Source organism: Pseudochaenichthys georgianus, chromosome 3 (assembly GCF_902827115.2).
Source record: "Pseudochaenichthys georgianus chromosome 3, fPseGeo1.2, whole genome shotgun sequence".
Lineage (NCBI taxonomy): Eukaryota > Metazoa > Chordata > Actinopteri > Perciformes > Channichthyidae > Pseudochaenichthys > Pseudochaenichthys georgianus.
In genome coordinates this window covers 43,736,207-43,758,229 of record NC_047505.1, presented here as the reverse complement: position 1 = coordinate 43,758,229, position 22,023 = coordinate 43,736,207, and the positions used below count along the sequence as shown (strand labels likewise).

General features: G+C 40.3%; 1 protein-coding gene across 2 annotated transcripts in view; it reads right to left on the bottom strand.

Moving 5' to 3' along the window:
- LOC117439749 (MAM domain-containing glycosylphosphatidylinositol anchor protein 1) overlaps positions 1–22,023 on the bottom strand; it is an 85,048-nt gene that overhangs the window by 5,639 nt on the left and 57,386 nt on the right. The window contains exon 13 of one of the 2 annotated variants that reach the window (XM_034075790.2): positions 4,093–4,207. In XM_034075790.2, coding sequence (XP_033931681.2) covers positions 4,093–4,207 — 115 coding nt within the window. The remainder of the gene's footprint in view (positions 1–4,092; positions 4,208–22,023) is intronic. The other variant, XM_034075808.2, reaches the window with a different exon arrangement.

Genomic DNA, 22,023 nt, shown 5'->3' with positions numbered 1-22,023 from the left:
CCATTGAGTTTAAACTTTGAGATTATAAAGAGAAAAATAAGTTTAAATTGATGTCATCATCACCAATATGTGATGGATGTTTTCTTTGTGATTGTTGTTGTGCAGGTTTTCTTTGTGTATGCCCCGTAGAAGATGCAGTACACTCATCTTTAATGAGGTGTGCTTTTATTGGCAGAAGCTTTTAACTGACGAGAATAACTGCAAATTGTGCATATTATTCATCCAAGATTTCTGATGTATTTCACTTGTTTAAAATATTACTGTTCCACACACAATAGCACACTTATTCTGGTATTTTAGTACACACTATGTCCTCCCATTGTTCGCACGGCATTATAAAAATGCAGCAACAAATTACACAAGCATGCTGCTCAAAGACAGAGTTTCATACATATAAAGTAGGCATTGAATTAAAAAGATCAATGTGATTTCATATCAAGGGTCCGTCCTCCAGGCAGAAAATCGATATTTATAATAAAGTTTTGATCCGTATGCAACACACACACACACACACACACACACACACACACACACACACACACACACACACACACACACACACACACACACACACACACACACACACACACACACACACACACACACACACACACACACACACACACACACACACACACACACACTGACATGGTATAGTTTGCGGGCAACAGATCGAAGTTGAACATGATGTTTTACATCTCCCTGTCTTTCTGTTTTTCTTTCCTTACTCAGTCCTTCCTCCATTATATCTCTCATCTCTCTACACAAGAAGAAGCAGGACGTTTTATTTCACTCATTGTATGAAAGCGCTACAGATAATACATCTTTTGTTCTGTCATGGAAATGGGTTTTAAAAGAAAATGGATTACTCTGGGCATTTATATTGAATATTATATTGCCATGTGTGTATGTTGTGGATGTTGTGTATGTTGTGGTATGTTGTGTATAGTAGAGACAGTGAATCGGCAATGTATCCATTCACACTAATCTTAGCCTGTAAACCTGCATCTTGTTGCTGTTGAGCTTGAAATATCCAAACTATCACAGGTAGAAAAACAACTTAAATGTCTACCAAATCTGGTCAATGTCTGTCCGTCATGCTGAGCTACTTCCTAATAAAAAATGTAGCTGATCACATGTACATAACATACATTAACATGTGCTCACCTTCCACCTCATACACTCTGAACACACAACTGAGCCAGGTGATTTATACAGGCCGAGTAGCACCAAACATGTCAGAGGCAATCATCCTTCATTTGAGGAGGATAGTACGATAACATTCCCGTATGCATACATATAGTTAACCTGCAGCTTAAGTGTGTCCATGCGATGTGAGATTATATTACTAAAAAACACTTGCGGGTGGATAAACGTATATGGTACAGTATATTGAGTGTGTATGCAGTGTGTGGGAGTATCTGAGTGTGACACTATGTAATGTATGAGCTGGGTGATGCTACCAGGCTCACCTACTCTCCCTCCACATCCTGTGAGATGCAGGGGGCAGCAGAAAAGTTTCATAGTTTGATGTCTCACACACACACACACACACACACACACACACACACACACACACACACACACACACACACACACACACACACACACACACACCTATCCATATGACAGATTGCCGTTCAAAGCTTTCATTGATGTTATGCGCTACGTTGTAATTGTGTATTCAAAAGCTCTGCCTCACCGTGCAGTCGTGATTTATGCTATTTGTCATTAAATCAGCCACTGTCAGCCACTGTCTGTCTATCTGTCTACTACGTACATGTATCTATACTTCTATACAAACACCTGTGAATCCTATGAAGGCAGCCTCTGATGACAGCCTGGGTCATACTCACATTGTCCATGCTAAAATATCCTATAATGTTTGATATTTCATATTGTGCGTAATTAAAGCAAGTCAAGAGTGAGTTTGCATTTTCTTCCAAGTCATATTCCTATGATTTCATTTAATCTGTTCTCTAATCCTCATTGTACCGCACAACTTCCATGGTGGGCTCAAGACAGATGCATTTGTGTTACTCCAATCGCCTGCCTGATAATTACTCATCTGTCTGCACTGTGTGTCTGTGCCTGAACAAAACCTGCAGGACACAGGCGCACACTTGGAGAGCTCAAGAGCTTTCCTCTTCCTGTTTACACCTTCATCCATTATTCACTTCATCTGCCAGTGTCTTAACAGCAAGAGCACACACACATATGCAGACATCATAGACATCTCACAACTGGGGGTTAGCGAAGCAGGATTTTAACAAGTTACTCATTTATTTTTCCAGTATTGTTTTTTTTCCTTGGCTCTAATGTTTTCTTTGTAGTAAAAATAAGAAAATTAAAAAAACCATGTGGATTCTCACCTTAGGTTGCATGCATACATATGACATATTGCATGCCTCTCCTTCCTGGAAGTTGGTCCCCCCTCGTTTGCTCTACCTGATGCTTTTCCCTTTTTCCCACATTTCCAGATATTTTGGGAGTTTTTTCTTATCCTTATTGAGGGTGTCAGTGGACTCCCTAAAGTGAAGCTACTTGTGTGATATGTCATGGAGGGCTACATGAATACAATTGCCATGATTTAATTCAAAGTAGTACATTTAGTTACAAATGAAACATGTTTTACTGTTACTGTGAGTTCTGTACACAGTGATTAATTCCAAGATCAGAAATGAATTGGCTAAAATGATGGTTAAAATATAAGTTGTGTACATAATGGATTATTACTCAGTTTCACAGTTTCTACTCTCCCCATTTCACCTAACAACAATTGCAGTGTGCGATAAGAGAACAGTGCCAACAAGCTGTTGTTGTGCGTGTCTGTAAAGAATGCAATGAAGGCTATTATGAGTATTTAATGATGTGTATGCGCCTGTGTGTGTATGTGTGAGTGTACATAAGTGCCTGTGTTTTTGTATGCAAGTCTTTCCTGGCAGAGGGCAGCTCTTACTGTAGCTAAACTGCTGGCAGGTTTTAGTTTAATATTCTCTTTCGTCTTTTAGTTCTCAAACCTCTTTCTCTCTCTTTCTCACACTCTCTCTCTCTCTATCTCTCTCTCTCTCGCTCGCTCTCTCTCTCACACACAACATAACACATGTAGACACACATGCACTCACACGTACACATAGTTTTGGTCACTCTTAATCTTTGACCTTTTCACAATTTCCGTCTCCTCTCGACACCCCTATCCTTAAGGCTATTTACGTATGCCTTGACTCGATTGCATAGACATGCACTGATTCCCTGTAACTCACTTGTTTTTCTCTCTGCTTCACCCTACAGGCAGAGTCGACCATCACAAACAGTATTTATAAGTAGCAAAATAGTATTCTGGTATTTTATTTATGGGCAGCGTCGGTTTGGCTTGTCAAGCATGTCAGCTGGAGGCACGTCGGGCCAATTGTGGTCAGTTTACGGAGAAAAATACTCCCGGTGGAACGATGTCTAGCCATTATATGATCCAGGGGTGTCACTCTTTCCTTCACTGCACAGACATTCCTGTATCACTCATTCTCCACTCATGCTCTTTTCCTCTAAATCCATACCACTACACACTTTATCTCTAAACGGAAAAGTGCAGAGGTATGGGTAATAAAAGGGTAGATGGCTAGCAAAATGGAAGAGGGAAAGTAACGGGATATATTAAAAGTGCGTGTGGACGAGGTAGCAGGTTAGTGTTGTGTGAAACTAGGATAGAGGGGGATTCAAATTAAATAAATGGATGGAGCAGAGGAGAGACCGCATTTGATGACGAGGCTTTCAAATCGCCTCCATGCTGGTGTCCACTTGTCATCACACAGCACCCACACTGACAACATTTTCTCTCTGCAACATATTCCCACACCTCTCAACCACTTAAGAAGCGGTATAGTGTCTCATGGTCCTTGAAAATTATATTTCTATAACAATTACCTTCTGTACTGCCCTTAGATTTATTTATTTTCATTACAATCAATTATGTTCCAATCAGTTTAATTGAGCTATTTGTCACCTTTTTAGCTAAGTTTGCAGACTTTTTTTAAATAAATTGTATTGGGGGCAGTTATCAGAGATGCTTCTCTTTGTTTCTCTGTTCTATCTTACCTGTCTTACCTGCGCTGGATACAGTGTCCTGCTTGCACTTCCCGATGGTGATAGACACGTCGTCAATGGCAATATCCCCCTCGAAACTCGGGCCTCGAATTCCCTCGAACACAATCTATTTTAGAAAAAGATAAAAAGACATCTGTTTAGTTGAAAACAAAACCGGTGCAATGATGGAAAAAGGTTAACTTAAACGAATAACTGATTAGGACTGAACAAAGTTACTACAGAAGGGGATGAAGAATGTACATCTTAATAAATATCAATGTGATTAATGTGTTCAGATTTAACAAATCGGAGCTCAGACTGGTCAAATAAATAATAAAACCTTTTATTCTACCATTATGCTGAAATATTAAATACATGAACAGCACAGTATGCAGGTAGTCATGGCCCTTTAACAACAAAACTATACAGAAGATTCATTAGGAAACTTTCCAGGCGACTTTCACATCTTATAGCCACCAGCCATATGGTATTGACTGACAGCCTAATTACTGTAGTGTACCAAGGCGCCCAGCTAATCAAAGAGAGAGCGTATTCTGTGTGGAATATGAGGAAGGAAAGAGAAAAAACAAGAAAACTTTGTTGCTAAAAAATAACAACAAAAGCAACTCTCAGGACTGCATCTTTTATTGTCTTTTCTAAACAGACTGTGGTGCTTTGTGATGTTTAATTTTAAATATGATTGCCAAAGTGCTTGCTGTGATATCATTTCAGAGGGATAGTCAATCCTACATTTATAATGGCTCATTTGATCTGTTAAGTGGTTTCTACGGAAATGCGCTCCATGCACAGATATTGGTGCGTGGGCTTGCACATATGGCAATTGTTTCCATTACCAACTAGCCCCTGAGCAAGGCACTTAACCCTCAAGTTATTCCAGGCATACTGGAGCAGGTGTATATGTTTGAATAAATGTGATGGGAAATACTGTATACTGAATAGAATACACACATAACAAGATTGCAAGCAGGTGCATGCATGGAGGGGTGCCAAATGTGCATGACTGGCTGCACTTTAAGACCTCCATCTGTTAACCTCAATGTGCTGAGCTACAGTATCAACAGAGTATTTAACCCAGTAAACAAGCAGAAGAGACTTGCCTTCAATGTATGTGTAAATATATCAAGCTACATTATATATGGTGGTTTCAGTTAAGCCAGTTCATATACATGCAAAGGAAAAAAGCCGGACCCAACCACTATTATGTTAGTAAGTGAGAAAATGAAAGCTGAAGAGTGGCGGAGCACACATCACAGTAAACATATTGCACTGCTGGGGCGTTTCATTACCTGTTTTTCATTCTGCAAGTGTTGCTGTTAGTGCAAAACAGCGATGTCAGTTTGAAGTATCAAACTGAAATTCATGGGGCAGATACCAAAAACCGAGTCATCACCATAGACAAGCAGCAGCACGACTGTGTGCATGTGGAAGTCTTTTCTTGAATTCACCTCTTCACTGTCATCATAAAAAAAGCCAAGTTTAAGGTGAATAAAGGATGACTTTGGGAATTAAATATTATTTAAATGTACACATTTAGTAGTTGGATTAGTTAATGTAGCTTTTACTTGAGAACTTTTGGATTTGTTTTAGCCTGCCGTGTTATACAGCACACTGACCAGCACACAATGCAAAATGATGGCTGAAGGCGCATCCTGGCTCTTCTCCTAATCCTCTACAGACGTACACAAGTGTGTATACTACAACCAGCTGAAATAATTGTCTCTGCATTTTCAATTGTCCAAATCAAGAGCTCAATAAATAACATTCATAAAAAGGAGGGAAACACAAAAGTAGTAGCTACCACCTCTTTCCCACCTATTTCCAAAATAAGTCCCAGAGTGATACATCTATTTTGAATGAATAAATACAAAAGAATGGGAAAACCTTGAAGCAGATTGCTTGATGTGGAGGGAGAAAGAGAAGAATGCAGCGGCACAGGTTGGATGAGTTCAGCTGGCCGGCTCATTTGTGCAAAAAGACTTATTTGATTCAGCAGAGGGTAGCCGTGAGGGAAACTATGGGATAGTAGAGGGAAGCGGCTAATTGGTCAAAACGCCATGGTCATCTAATGTATAAATGCGTTGGTGCTGCTTCCTCTCTATGTGGTTATAGGGTTACAATGTTATTTGTCCTCAAATGATATTATCTGCTTACATTAGTTTCACTCATTGAACCAGCACAATACACAACAGGATACATAGCCAACAACAAGAACACATGATTACTCACCCACAGGGGCACTTGCTCCATGCACCTGTTAGCACTCTGATTAACCAAGTGGTAGTGCTGACGCCGGATAATTAAACGATGAGAAAAATAATTAATAGAAGGAAGCACATAGTCTAACCGTGGCCTTGACGCGAAAGCAAATATGACCGTCCTCCAACTAAACAACATAATTACATCTAACATCATGTATTTTGATTATATATCAAACACAATGGCAGAGCATTAAGCAATCCTGCTATGCAATCTGGTTCATTCTTCTCTTAAATGTTTTTAAAGCTCGGTTGGATGCTAGTCAATCAGAAGCTATTGGTACCTGTTTATGTGGATAATTATGTAAATGATGCTGGATGATGTCCTTTTGTTGTTCTGTTTATGCTTTTATGTTTCATGTGGAACTACTTGAACAGGTCTCCCTTGGAAAAGAGATCAATGATCTCAATGGGATTTTATCTGTATAAATAAAGGTTTGAAATGAAATGAAATGAGTCCTGTGACCTTTTGCTAAATGTTCACTGCTGACAGATCAAGCTGAAGTGTGGGTGGCCAGAGCCAGCATGCTTCACACTTCAACCTCACTGCTGGCACTGAGCTGAGGTGAAGTACATCACAGAGTTTGTCAGCCGTGGCAGTTTGCTTAATTACGACGTAGTATTAGGGCCAGATTTCGAGAATAAAGTCGTAATAATACGAGAATAAAGTCATAGTTACGAGAATAAAGTCGTAATATTACGAGAATAAAGTCATAGTTACGAGAATAAAGTCGTAATATTACGAGAATAAAGTCTTAATGTTACGAGAATAAAGTCTTAATGTTACGAGAATAAAGTAATAATTACGAGATTAAAGTCGTAGTTTCATAAGTGACTTGAGAAGCGGACTTGGAGGAGATTGTCTCCTTTCTGCAGGAGGAAATGGCTGGTTCTGGCCGACTACATTACATTACATTGCTTTTATCCAAAGCGACTTACAATAAGTGTGTTCGACCAACAAGATACAAACTTGAAGAAAACAGAATCATATAAGTACATCAGGTTTCATAGAGCTAAAACATTTCAAGTGCTACTCAACTGGCTTTAGATAAGCCAGTCCTTTATTAGTAGCCTATATAAGTGCTTTGTTAGCAATTCTTTGTTAGTAATTCTATCGCTCGAAGTGGAGTCGAAAGAGATGAGTTTTCAGTCTGCGCCGGAAGATGTGTAAGCTTTCTGCTGTCCTGATTTCAATGGGGAGCTCATTCTGATTCCACTACAAGGCTATCGTTCGACTCCTTCTGGATCCAAAGCCTTGATTACAAGTCTCATCGTTTCTTGTGAAACAACAAATCCCCTTTGAACAGCTCGTAGATGTAACCAACGATAGCCTAGTAGTCGGCCAGAACCTGCCATTTCCTCCTGCAGAAAGGAGACAATCTCCTCCAAGTCCGTTTGGTTCTTTCTTCGAAATAATAGACAAAGTTCTAATACTTATGATAATCTGATGCTGATGTGCCAAAATATTAAGTATTTCGTTATTTGAGAAACCTAAACTAAAGTACTGCTTCACAAGATGCTCCACATTCCTCATTTTATTGCAGGACCCTGCTGTTGTCTCCTTCTCAAGTCACTTATGAAACTACGACTTTAATCTCGTAATTATGACTTTATTCTCGTAACATTACGACTTTATTCTCGTAACTATGACTTTATTCTCGTATTATTACGACTTTATTCTCGAAATCTCTCTGTTTTTTTTTCTAAGTGTGGCCCTAATACTCCGTCGTACTTAATACAGAGTCATGGGAAAAAACAGTTTTAACTGATATTGACAATAGATTTTTTTGTCATTATTTATGTACAGCTCTCATCCCCTAACCACTGTAAAGTAAATTACTAAAGGAAGCTTTTCTAAAATGTACATGATAACTTAGGCAACTCACTCAGTACTAAGGTTCACAAGACTACGGGGTGGAATTTGTTTTGCCATTGGCCATTAAAGGCTGCTGATATATTTCATGTGTCTGTTATATTTACTGTAATTATAACGTTTCTCACCCATTTCATCAACACTTCTCTAACTTCTGGTCACTTTCCAAACAGTCTCAAGGAGGCAAGAGTAAACCCTCTCCTGAAGAAACCCACTCTCAACCCGTCTGATGTTATAAACTACAGGCCTGTCTCTCTCCTCCCGTTCCTGTCTAAAACACTTGAACGCGCTGTCTTTAAACAACTCTCCTGTTATCTCCATCAGAACAACCTTCTGGATCCGCACCAGTCTGGTTTCAAGGCAGGTCACTCCACAGAAACTGCCCTCCTTGCTGTCACTGAGGAACTGCATACTGCTAAAGCAGCCTCCCTCTCCTCTGTCCTCATCCTGTTGGACCTGTCTGCTGCATTCGACACGGTGAACCATCAGATCCTCCTTCACACTCTCCAAGAACTTGGAGTTTCAGGCTCTGCACTTTCCCTCCTCACCTCATACCTCAAAGACCGCACCTACAGGGTAACTTGGAGAGGGTCCGAGTCCGACCCTTGTCAATTAACTACAGGGGTCCCTCAGGGCTCTGTTCTTGGTCCCCTCCTCTTCTCCCTGTACACAAACTCGCTCGGATCTGTCATTAGCCCGCATGGTTTTTCATACCACTGCTACGCTGACGACACCCAACTAATTCTGTCCTTTCCCCGCTCAGAGACCCAGGTGGTCGCACGCATCTCTTCTTGTTTAGCTGACATCTCTCAGTGGATGTCCGCTCATCATCTCAAGCTCAACCTTGACAAAACTGAAGTGCTTTTCCTTCCGGGAAAAGATTGTCGCACTCTTGACCTGACCATCAACATCGGCACCTCTGCTGTCTCCCCGACCCAGACTGCAAGGAATCTGGGTGTGATCCTGGATAACAACCTGTCCTTCACTGCAAATATCGCTGCTACAACCCGCTGCTGCAGATACACGCTTTTCAACATCAGGAGGATACGTCCCCAGCTGACCCAGAAAGCGACGCAGGTTCTGGTCCAGGCTCTCGTCATCTCACGCCTAGACTACTGCAACTCCCTCCTGGCTGGTCTACCTGCATGTGCCATCCGACCTCTGCAGCTCATCCAGAATGCAGCGGCTCGTCTGGTCTTCAACCTTCCTAAATTTTCCCACACCACTCCGCTCCTCCGCTCCCTCCACTGGCTTCCAGTAACTGCTAGAATTCACTTAAAGACACTGGTACTTGCGTACCATGCTGCGAATGGATCTGGCCCTTCCTACATCCAGGACATGGTTAAACCGTACACCCCAGCGTGTGCACTTCGCTCTGCATCAGCCAAACGACTCGCTGCACCCTCACTGCGAGGGGGACCCAAGTTCCCATCAGCAAAAACACGTGGGTTTGCTATCCTGGCTCCTACAGTAAATGGTGGAATGAGCTCCCCATTGACATCAGGACGGCAGATAGCTTACACACCTTCCGGCGCAGACTGAAAACTCATCTCTTTCGACTCCACTGATAGAATGACTAACAAATAACTGCTAACAGAGCACTTATATACTAATAAAGGACTGGCTTATCTAAAGCCAGTTGAGTAGCACTTGACATGCTTGGCTCTATGAAACCTGATGTACTTATATGATTCTGTTTTCCTCAAGGTTGTGTCTTCCTGGTCGAATGTACTTATTGTAAGTCGCTTTGGATAAAAGCGTCAGCTAAATGCAATGTAATATAATAATTTACCAAATCCTTAAGAAACATCACAATATATGACAGAAAACTTCTTCGCAAATATAAATCTGAGTAAATTCCCATTTCCTGTCAAAACAGTGTTCAGTGTGTAGGATGGACGGCTTGTGTGTGTGTGTGTGTGTGTGTGTGTGTGTGTGTGTGTGTGTGTGTGTGTGTGTGTGTGTGTGTGTGTGTGGGTGTGTGTGTGTGCGTGCGCGCGCGCGCGTGTGTGTGTGTGTGTGTGTGTGTGTGTGTGTGTGTGTGTGTGTGTGTGTGTGTGTGTGTGTGTGTACAGATCAAAGGGTATTCAGTAGAGTGTCAGGTTGGAGTTGTGAATGTGTCGTTTTGTTGAGGCTTGTAACCTTTAATGTTCCCATTGATGTGCTGTCCATATACCAGAGGGGACACAGCCATGAGAGAGGGAGAGAGAGAAAGAGAAAGAGAGATACAGCTTTGAAATACCGGTGCACCAGTGAGTCGGTGCACACAAATGTGGGTTGGCCTGGTTTCCAACAAGCCCCTCAGGTACCAAACACTGTGAGGAACACCGATGGCCTCTGGGTAATCCACAGTGGAGCGAGTGGGGACACAAATAATCTACTACAACATGTTGGCTCTTTTTTTTTTTTACTCAATTGATTTCATGTTATTTGTGTTTTATAAGTTGGTCATAGTGAACAACCAGCTTCAAGGCCAACTCACTCTGATTATTTTAGATTTTTGTCAGAAATGGGATTGGCAAACTTGCAGAAAAGAGACAGATGGCAGTTCCATGGAACACTAAAACCATTCAACCATGGTAATAGCCATAGATATAATGACTTACAATGTATTGGTGGAAATGCTTTTTCTTCACTGTATTTGGGAAACCCATGCTAAAGTGTTTGGGTTTCCTTATAGATGCAATGAACCCAAATAAAGAGCAGTGAAGCTCTTACAGTGGCAGTTCACATTTCATGAATTTACAACTTGAATATACGCAGACAGTAATAATGACCAGCAGGCATACAATTTAAATTCAAATGCTTCCTTATCAGTTGGCTTTTATTGTAAACAGTTAACACTGTATATAATAAAAGCCTTGTATTACTGCAAGCCATCGGCTGGGCTGCAGCTCTTTTAGAGAGGCAGGAAGGGAGGTTGTTCGCAAAGACATCATTACTTTTGTTGGACGGAGCACAAAGAGAGGGGGAATGCAGAGACGAGTGGCAGCACCTCAAAGGTCGGTGTATGCAGTGAGCTGTGAACAGGACTAAAAAGTTTGAGTTCTCCATGGACATGCTCCAAACATGAAGCATGACTGGAACAAGCATCAATATGCAGCCACTCCTGCACTCTGTGGAACAAGATAACTTCAAAAAGCAGTCCTCTGTGATTTCCACTGAATTAGGTAATCATAGGAATGTTGTTCAAAGGATTTGAGATAATAGATAATGGACACGACAAGGTTATCTTTGTTTATTTTTATGGGGAATTTAGGGTATTGGTTTCCTTAATTGTATAGAGAAAGTTACCTTGGAGTCAAAAATGGTAACTGTTACAATTACAGAAAAAAGCTGGATTTCTGTGTAGAAATTCACTATTATTTTCTATGAATAGCAGTAAAGGGCAAAACATTGAAAGTGAAAAGTGAAAGTTATTTCCAAGCAGGATGGTTCACAAAGTTTCCAATTATCGACTTTGAATCTGACTTCCCAACACTTTGGAAAAGATCAAGAGGGGCAGTAAGACAAAGATAGATTGTGCAAGAGTGGGCGAAACAAGAATCAAGTCAATGTTCTACTCTAAGGTAGAGCTACTTATCCCACAGTATGAAGCCATTGTTTTGTGTGTTCTGTGGTTCGGGAGGAGCTTTGTCACGTATGAGAAGAAACATCCACCCTGGGGCCCCTCAGGGCAGAAGTCACATTCTAAGGAGAGAGTAATCTCATCATATGGCCTTTCCTTGGATAGGTAAGTCCTATTTAGAAAGTTCAAGTGAATCTGCTGATGATATTACATTACATGTTACTTGTTAGATGCTTTTATCCAAAGCAACTTACATACTCAATAGTGTGGACAATCCCCACAGGAGCAATGTGGGGTGAAGTGTCTCGTCCAGGGACACAACGACATACTGACTGCAGTGGGGTTTGAACCTGTGCTCCCCTGATCCGAACACTAACACACTAGTCCACACGCCTCCTCCTGATAAAGGTTATATGTCGATGTGTCCCACATACACTGCTCCATAATACGGATTTATTATCAACGGGAAAACTCTGATCCATAGACTACACTTCGGTACATTTAAGGCCTTGTGAGAAACGAAAGTCATTTTTAAAAGAAAGCCTACAAAACAAACAGGTGTAGCATTTGATAGACAAGTAACCAGGTAAGGATGTGGGTTTTACATAAATACAATTGCATTATGGCAAGTGTCCAATGTGTTGGAGGCTTGGCCTATAGGGTCAGGATATAGCTTCTGTTACATCGAAATAGACCAGTGTTTTTCTATCGCTTACCAGCATCCAACTTTATGTAATTGTAGTTAAATAAAATGAGCACTGGCTTAACGCAATGTGGTTGTAATGTTGCGTGACTCTGAAATGATGTGTGGGGAACTGCAGCTGTGAGTAGAGCTTAGAGATACCATTTTTACATTTCCACTACTAGTAGCACCATGAAACAATGTTTTAACTATTAGTGCCCTGGTTGTTTGAGAAGCACATGCACATGCTCTTCCACTGATTAACAGTTAGAGGTAACACTGCATCAAATGTAGCCAACAAAGACCAGAAAGAAAACCACTACCTAAAAGCAAAAATATTGATGAAAACAATGCACAATTTAATTTAATTTAAAAAAGAGCTTTGTGAAGATTGAATATAAACTGAAATTATGTTGATTTACAAGAAAACTCTGTCTCAATGAGTGGGTTTAATGAATGTTAAATGTGAACTCAGTAAACCATCATCACTTGACTTTTCAATTTCAAAGGGTTACAAGTAATTTACATATAGTTGAGAACTAACCATTTCTTGTGACTAATCCTCACGCAATATTCTGTCTCTACTGGATTTTAATTTATGTAAATAACAAATGAAAATGTTTGCCAATGTTTGGATACGGTTTCGTTGTCAAGAGCTGCCAAGCCTTTCATCATTCACTCGTGAAAATAGAGTAACTCCCAGTCCAATTGTTGACCTCCCAGCAGCCAAAACACAATTGTTGGTCATTTGTAAGATTTGTTTCCTCCTCCCCATAAACATATACCAAGAATGCAGCAAGCCATAGCAACTGGCAACATCACCTTAATAGAACCATTCTTTACAATTGTAACTTGTAGAAAAGAAGCGAAACAGCACAACAACAGCAATTGTGTCAGGTAACTCCCATTGTCAACTCAATCATTATTATTGATTGTGAGGAAACTAGCAATCCCCAGAGATAGAAATAAGATGGATAGAAAAGGGGGGACAAACAACAGCAACAGAGGACGGTGGTAAAAGAGGCAGCAATAACAGCTGAAAGGGAGAGGCTCAAGAGAGACAGACAGGTAGTAGAGACAGAACCATTTCTTATTTTATTTTGTCTCCTTGGGGTTATTGATACACAGCAGAAAGTTGCAAAAAAGAGCTGGGATCAAGACTGCATGCCCTGTACATTATTTAACAATTCTATTTGTTTCACAGCAGCTGTTGTGTGTGTTTGTGAGCGAAAGTTGAACAGAGAGCAAAGTGAAGAACTGAAATAACTCTTTAAATTATTCTAAAAGTTAAACAAATTAATATATATTTTGATTAATTTTCTTTGTGATCAAAGTGTTGCTCTCAACAACTGAGACAACTCATTATCTTAAATCATTTTCTGTCCTAAGATCAAACAGGTAAAGGATGGTGCAGGTGACATCAAAATGTAAGAAATGTTGACAGAAATATTCAACCACATCTTCAGAAATTATGCTCTAATTAAGGCATTTCTTTTACAGGCTCCAGTAGTTAACCGCAGTGGTTTTCAACACAGCGCCATTATTACATAGGTCTTCCTCTAACAAGAAAACAGCAGGAGATTTCACTGATTAACAATAATTCTGCCACATTCAATAAGCTGGAGACATTTTACAGCAGATATGTTGACAAAACATATCAGGAAAAGCATGATACACATGTTTACAAAAGCAACATTGAGTTTTTCTAAGAAGCCACGACAGTGTGCCATCTTGAGGCCTCTTAAGCCGCACGGACCCGGTTCCGGGGCCGAAATCGCGACGTTATCAACAAAAACGTACATCAAAACATGTGGCGCTAGGTAGCCTAAAACGCTAACATGGCTTACCTAGGTCTTTGTCTGGTCAAAACTGGTCTTCAATGGCATTAAAACGATAACAACGATGCTGTAGTTAATCCATAGGTTAATATCCAATGTGACTGTGTCCCCTTTGAAATGTTCTGATAATCTATAAGCAATACAATTGCAATTCCGTTTTCAAATATCAGAGCAGCGATATTCCTACGCTCTGAAGCAAGATTGCATGCGCCGAGACGCAAACTTTTTTTTAACATGAGTGTGTGCGGGACGATTTCCCTTTGATTATATTGGCTCTAACGGTCAGGAAGAGATGTCACATGTCAAAATCGAACAAGGGGGGCCAGAGATATGGAAAATCCACCCAAATGGCCTCAGAAGAGGTTTTTTTTGCTAAATCTGTCTAAAAAGGTCAAATATCTCTTGTTTTGCATCAATCTTGATACAGGGTACTTATTATATGTTGTACTTTGGATTACTAAAGCTTTTAGACTACTAACCCATCATCCAAGGTTAGTTTTCACTATAAGTACAACATATTTTTTGGACGCACACGATAATTTACAGTTTTTTACCATGTTCAATCTGAATTTTCTTTAAAATAAAAAACATTTATATAGATTCTGACTCTTCTACATCCAACTCACAGGTTTATCGTTACTTTGAGAACAAAGATTATTAATTTAACCCTTTTAGAAGGGAAGATATGGTCATTTGTTCTGGGAATGTCATTTTCGAGCCTGAAACCTGAAAAACAGTCTTGGGGCTTAACAGGTCTAATACCAGAACAATGTTTCTAGATTACCTATACAATGAATAACATATGCTGTAATGTTGGTAATAACATGTCCATAACTGTTTTTTTCGTGCTATGAAATTGCTTCTTTGAAAAAGGCTAATTTGACCACAGTGAATTTAAAACCAACCCATTGCTATAAAAAACACATTTTCAGGATCCACTTGTTCTCGGATACACACACAAACATGTGATGTTTTTAACGTATGCATGACCAAATGTGAGTTCAGTGCATGCAAGTACACATGAGAAAGGGAGAGTGAAATAAAAACTTGGTCATGTATAAAGCAACATTTAGTTGCCAAGGAGACAATCCCCCTCTTGCATGCATCCCTTCTCATCTATCCATCCATCCTGCCCCACCTTTGCTTGAGTCCCGATACAAATGGGGGGATGAATATTTAAAATGCACTGATTAAGTGCTTTATTGATGAGACGAACACACTTTCATGTGTCTTATTCCATTTCACTCACACAGCGCCATTATATGTTTCATGTCTATAAAACCTCGTACCCTGCTCACAAACATATGCGTGGTTCTCCTCGCGGTCGCCTTCTTGACTGTATCATCTATTATCAGAAGGTGATGACTTAAACTGGCAAGCCCGAAGGTTGCAGTTCTTCTTGCCATTTGTTTTACCGGCCTCATGACTCATGGTATGTTGCCAGACTCCATGTTGACGGTTACCTTGGTCCCTGTCATTAAGGACAAAGCGGGCAAGGTAGGGAGCTTGGATAACTATAGACCAATTGCTCTGGCCAGTGTGTTATCCAAAGTCCTGGAAAGAATTTTGTTGGATAGACTATGTTCTTATTTATGTACCTCAGATAACCAGTTTGGCTTCAAGGCTAAGCATGGTACTGAGCTATGCATCTATGCTTTGAAGGAAATGGTAGAAACATATAGAAGACAGAATTCCACTGTTCTGATTGGTTTCATTGATGCCTCGAAGGCTTTTGACCGAGTTAACCATCATAAACTGTTTTTAAAATTGAGACAAAGAGGTGTGCCTAACAGTATAATTAGGATCCTGGCTTATTGGTATGCCAACCAGAGCATGCGGATCAAATGGGGGAATGCAGTCTCGGCGCCATTTGGTGTTGGTAATGGAGTCCGCCAGGGGGGGCTCCTCTCACCGAGCCTTTTTAATATCTATATGAATGATCTATCGGATGATTTAAGTGTCTGTAAAACAGGGTGTGTGATTGGTAATGTGATTGTAAACCATCTTATGTATGCCGATGATCTGGCAATTGTTTCTCCTAGCAGTGCTGGTTTTCAACAGTTGCTAAATGTTTGTTCTGATTACGGAGTCAAATTTGACGTTAAATACAATGCTAAGAAGAGCGCTGTAATGATCTGTAGAGCAACAGGGGATAAGAACCTTTGTTTTCCAACATTCTATCTGTCAGGACAGGTGCTGTCTGTTTGCTGTAACACGAAGTATCTGGGACACATCATCACAGATGAAATGGCTGATGATGATGACATGTATAGACAGCGGCGTGTCTTATATATACAAGCCAACATGTTGGCTAGAAAATTCTCTTGGTGTTCAGATAAGGTTAAGGTGAACCTCTTTAGAGCGTATTGCACTCCTCTCTATACTGCCCCCTTGTGGGTCAAGTATAAGAAGGCGAGCCTCCGGAAGCTCCAGGTTGCATATAATGACTGTTTGCGTATACTGCTTAGAAAACCAAGGTGGTGCAGTGCAAGTGAAATGTTCTGTAATGCACGAGTCAACACGTTCCATGCTCTTTTGAGAGGTCTGATGTACAAATTCATCTGTCGATTGAATGTTTCTCATAACTCTGTCATTATGCTGCTTTCAAATCCGTGTCTCAGTGCTGTACGATACCAGTCACCTCTGTGGAAACATTGGTATGGCTGCCTTTTTTTAGTTTGTATTTGAGTGTTGTATGTTTTGTAATAATGGACCAAGAGTCTCTTTAAATAAAGATGATGATGATGATGATGATGGTGTCCGAACCAATTAAGCTGCATAGCCACAGTGTTGGAAGGAAAAGTATTTCCCTGTTGTCTGTCTGTCTCTCCTGAGTGTGTTTATACTGTACGTTGTATGTTTGTGTGTAGGAGTGGTGGGTTTGCAAGCATCTGCACTACGTGTGTGTCGATCAGCACATATGTATGTTAAGTGGGGTTGGCCGTTTCTATGTATAGCTCTTAATGGTTTTGCACAATTGGTCCTTAGTCTGTGTTTTACTCTTTGGCTAACCTTGGACTTTAGTTATGATATCCCCTATTTCAAATGATAAACTCCCACAAATACATAGACTGAAACACATAAAGACTTCAGTCTGCTTTAGTGTTGGAATATAAATTATTGCTATTAAAACCACCTCATCAAACTTAAGTGAAAGTTTGACGGGATAAACTCCACTGGATAAAATCCCTTAATTGCAATGTACTATGTAACTTGATTTCAATCCTTTCAGAATCCTTTTTTATGAAAAGTTTTCACTGAATTTAACTAAGGGAAACATCTGAACATAAACAGTGTTGTGAGTATAATCACACACACACACAAACACAAATACACACAGACACCCCCCCCCCCCCCCCCCCCACACACACACACCTCTTTAAACATCTGCTTGGTAGCTCATGAAGATATTTCTTTTAAACGGATAATTATATTTTTTTCTGATCATTATTGCGTGTTGCTTTCCTTAACTTACACACATGTTGTGTTGATGGCCATGCTCTTGTTTAATTACAACTCTTAATATGCTGAACAATACTAGTTTTTGGTTAGACATGACCAACCTGCTGTTTCTACCATGAGGTGATTGGGAACGGTTGCTGGATATCCGAATTTTTTTTTAAGACAAATATTTAACCATTCACACTTTTTGCGCCCCATATCCAAACACTTAGGATAATTACATTATACTGTTTGTGTTTGTGCAGCAGTTTAAAAGTTTTGTCTAAGATACTCGTTAACATGCAAATACAATAAAATCTGCACCATCCAACATCAGAGAGGAGCCCTAAAATATACTGTAAGCCCACTGTTTCAGACTTAATTTCCCCTTTAATGGTGAAAGAAACATGGTGTTGCAGAGGCATAGTTAATGAAGAGCAAATGCAGCCCCTAGCGAAGGCCTTCAGCCCACATTCATCATGGATTCAATTTCCCGCATGCACGTACAGAGAGTATCTGGAATCATTACAACACAACTAGCAGGCATCCCCTGCTCATAAATATGCCTGTTAATTGACCTGTCATAGCTAATTGCTGCAGGGGATAGGAGACTAGTTTGTGTGTATGTGGGTGTGTGTGTCTGTGTTTACAAAAAGAGTTGTCTGTATGTGTGCATTTTTGTGGATGTAACTCAGTGTTTGTGTATGTAAATGTGTTTGTGTGTAAAATCTTAAACACAGATATATGGACAGAAGAGGTGTGTGTTTCGGGGTGATTGTATGAACAGTGGAGGACTCTCTTTGCTGGGTTTGTTGATTTTAGAGCCATTAGTAATCAGCCTTGAGACAGGGACTATGTGAGGCAAAACAGGCGAAGTATCGACCCAAATGGTCAGCCTGTCCCACCACAGGGCAAGAGAGAAAGAGACGCAGTGATAAAGAGACCAAAACAGAAAACAGAGAGGTATTGAGAAACACACACCGGAGGACAGAGGCACGCAAAACCAAACCCATCATCATTTTTTGCCCACACTTTTTTCCCCCTCTCTGATGGGTTGTAAACTTGCTGAGGCACACATAAATAAACACACAATTACAAAGAGACATGGTGAGTTTGAAAAAAAAGGTGGGAAATGAGTGAGAGGAAGCATAGTTTACAGTCAGAAAGAAAGACTGAGTCATAAAGTTTACTCGGCCACATCCCAACAGGAGAGAGCTTACTGCAAGTGCAGCTGCCATAGAGCCAGAGGGACTTCAATGATGTGTCAACAGACAGTGCTCAAACACAGGCGCTGGCTCTGTTATGTCTCCCAACCCATGTTCTCCCACAATTGACTGAAACTGTATAGTGGACTTAAACCTCTGATAAACTTGCATGTAAATATTGTAGTTCAGGAAGGTTTTATCCCACACATTGTATAAGAATTTAGATAGGAGACCTGGTTCACATCGGTTTGTAAATACTTAAAAACCTAGAAGCAACTTCAGTAAGTAAATATTCTTGTATCAGCAAATTAAACATGGCAGTCTAGGAATGTGCGCAGGTGTAAGCTCTTTGTATTGTAATATAAATATTATTGCAGTACATTGGTTCCCATGATGCACCTGTGCATTCAAACTGAAATCATAGAAAAACGCAAGGAATGTCAAATCTGAAAATGGACTCTTATAAAATGACCTACACTCCCCAAAAATACTATATGCACTGATCTGACTGTCTCTATGCTAATAGGGATTCTGATACAGACTCAGGGTATTGGTCGATTCAGAGTACCGATCTGATACCTTTGCTCTCTTTTCCTCTTCACTTTAAAACTCAATATCTCTCAAAGTGGAAACGACAGGGATCATTGCTGATGTTGTCACTTGATGCTGTAATTACACTTCTAGTCTTGTTATGCAATCGAACACCCTGTTTGAGCTTGGAAACGTTCACATCTCTAAGAAAATGGTAAACATAACAATGTTAGGGCTTTTGAAATTGTGTTGTTTCAATTTGTAATGACTTGGAGTAGAAAAGTACATTTAATTTGGCTTACCTGATTTATTTACACATTTTTATTTGTCATATTCTTTTTGATGTGTATCTACAAATGCCAATGGGTCTAATCGGTGTGAAACCTTGTTCTCCACCCTGAGATCAGCACATTCTTGGAGAAGCGAATAATCCTCTGGTTATATAGATAGGCTTGGTGCTGAATGTTCAGTCAAAGGCCCTCATTTATCAATACCTCCCTCAGTACTAAAATGTCAAAATGTTGTACCAACATTTATTTAATAAAAGAAAAAAGCACCCAAGACTCTCATTTAAAAGACTGGGTTTGATATATATTCTTCATATTTTACATTGACTTCATTGGTTATACTATTGTCATACATTTGTGTGGCTTGATATATAAGAATGTGATACTATTGATTCCAGTGGGCAAACTCTCTCATTGCTTCCTTCCTGAGACTCAGTTGCCTGCCAACAGAGAGCTTGAGTTCTTGATCTAACCTTTCCACCACTCCGATGTGAACAACTTAAATGTATTACTTTATGCCTCTACCAAGAAAAGGAAAATATATATATTTTATATATCTGGTAACTCTGACATTACTGTATAGTCAATAGCTCAGGGGTCTTAAAATAAAGTCTGAATTTGATGACTTTCCCTGGTTCTTTGGAACTTTAAATGTCATGTGGAGAGACAGTTTCTTCTAAAAAATGTATAAAAATTCAAGCAAAGTTTTAAATTATTTTACAATTCCCTTGATTCTCAAAAGCCACCAGAGTATAAACCCTGATACAGTGGCGGCCGGCCCATAGGGGCGCTAGGGGCGCCGCCCCACTTCTTCCCACATACAAAAATATTAAATTAAAAAACAATATTTAAAAAAAAAAACATTTAAAAAATATATATATTTTATATTTTTATTTTTAATGAACAAGGTAAATATCATACAATTGGTATCAGTAAAATGTATAATCTACAATAAAATCTCGTTTAAAATTGTGTTACGATGTCTAAAGTTACTGATCAGTCACATGTTTCCTGCCTGGCCTTGCCCGTGGCATTAGTTTATCATTACCGGGCGCCGTGCAAGGAGGCCCCGAGCCAAACAGCAGCAACCAGCACGTTGCAAAAGTCTCAATAGTAAACTGTGCCGCCGAAACATAATTTCAGCCAATCAGCGCCGTCAAATATTTTGGTCACGTTGCTTACGTGCGTTGACGTGAGTTGTTTTTTAGACTCATGAGTGACCAAGGTGACGCAGTAGTTGGATGAGAATGGCTTCGGGTGCAGGTGGAGTCGCCGGACTTCGGTCCGCACCCAATTCCGTGCAAGAGCTACTCTCCAATCCTTTCGAAAGGAGAAGTTTGGGAGATAAACTGTTGCTTAAAGACCTTGGACCGAACCAACCCGATTTGTATATATCGCAGCAAGCTCGTGAAAAAGACAAAACGTATCAACGAGGCTTCTCACGTAGCTGGTACACCAGAAAGGCATGGCTAGCTGGATGCAAACAGGTAAATGCTGTCTTTTGTTTCCCATGCTTGCTCTTCAAACAGCCAGGGACAGATACGATCTGTTCAGAAACTAGACAAAAGTTAAACAAGTACAAACCACAGACTGTCTGTGTCATGGAGAATACAGTCGCTGGTTTATTTATGTCTGTATAGGCCGTTGTTGTGAGTGTGGACGGTCAGAGCATAACGTTAGCTTAGCCAAGCTCCATTTAGAAAACACGCATTTTAAAAGGGTTTTTCGCCTGCCGTCTATCTGCAGACTTGTCAAAGCGTTAATTCATGGTTTTTACTAACCGGTATCAGTATGTTGTTATTTCGGCATCATTTTGAAACATGTATTACAATTAAATCACGGTCAAATATGTTCAACTTGTTGTAGTTGTAGCCCTCTTGCCAGCGATTCTCTCTAGTTTAGCATACTCAGCCCGACTCAGCCTGGTTGTTCCTGGCCCTAGAACCACGATTTGATGGGGCCAGAAAAACTGTGAATTAGGACCCGCTAGCCGGTACTAGGCTAAGTGGAAACGCAACCAAAAACGGGCGCCGCACGGCTCTGCACGCTTAAAGCGAGCTCCGCGCTGCACTGGAAACGCGCCATTACATCACCAGAAGTCCTAATTTAAGGGGTAATTTCTCCCAAAAAAAAAACGTTTTACTCACTATATCAACAGCCCCACCAAAAATATTTTCCACCAGCCGCCACTGCCCTGATATATCTAGGCTGCAGTGGAGGCCTTGGGGAAAGACACAAATGA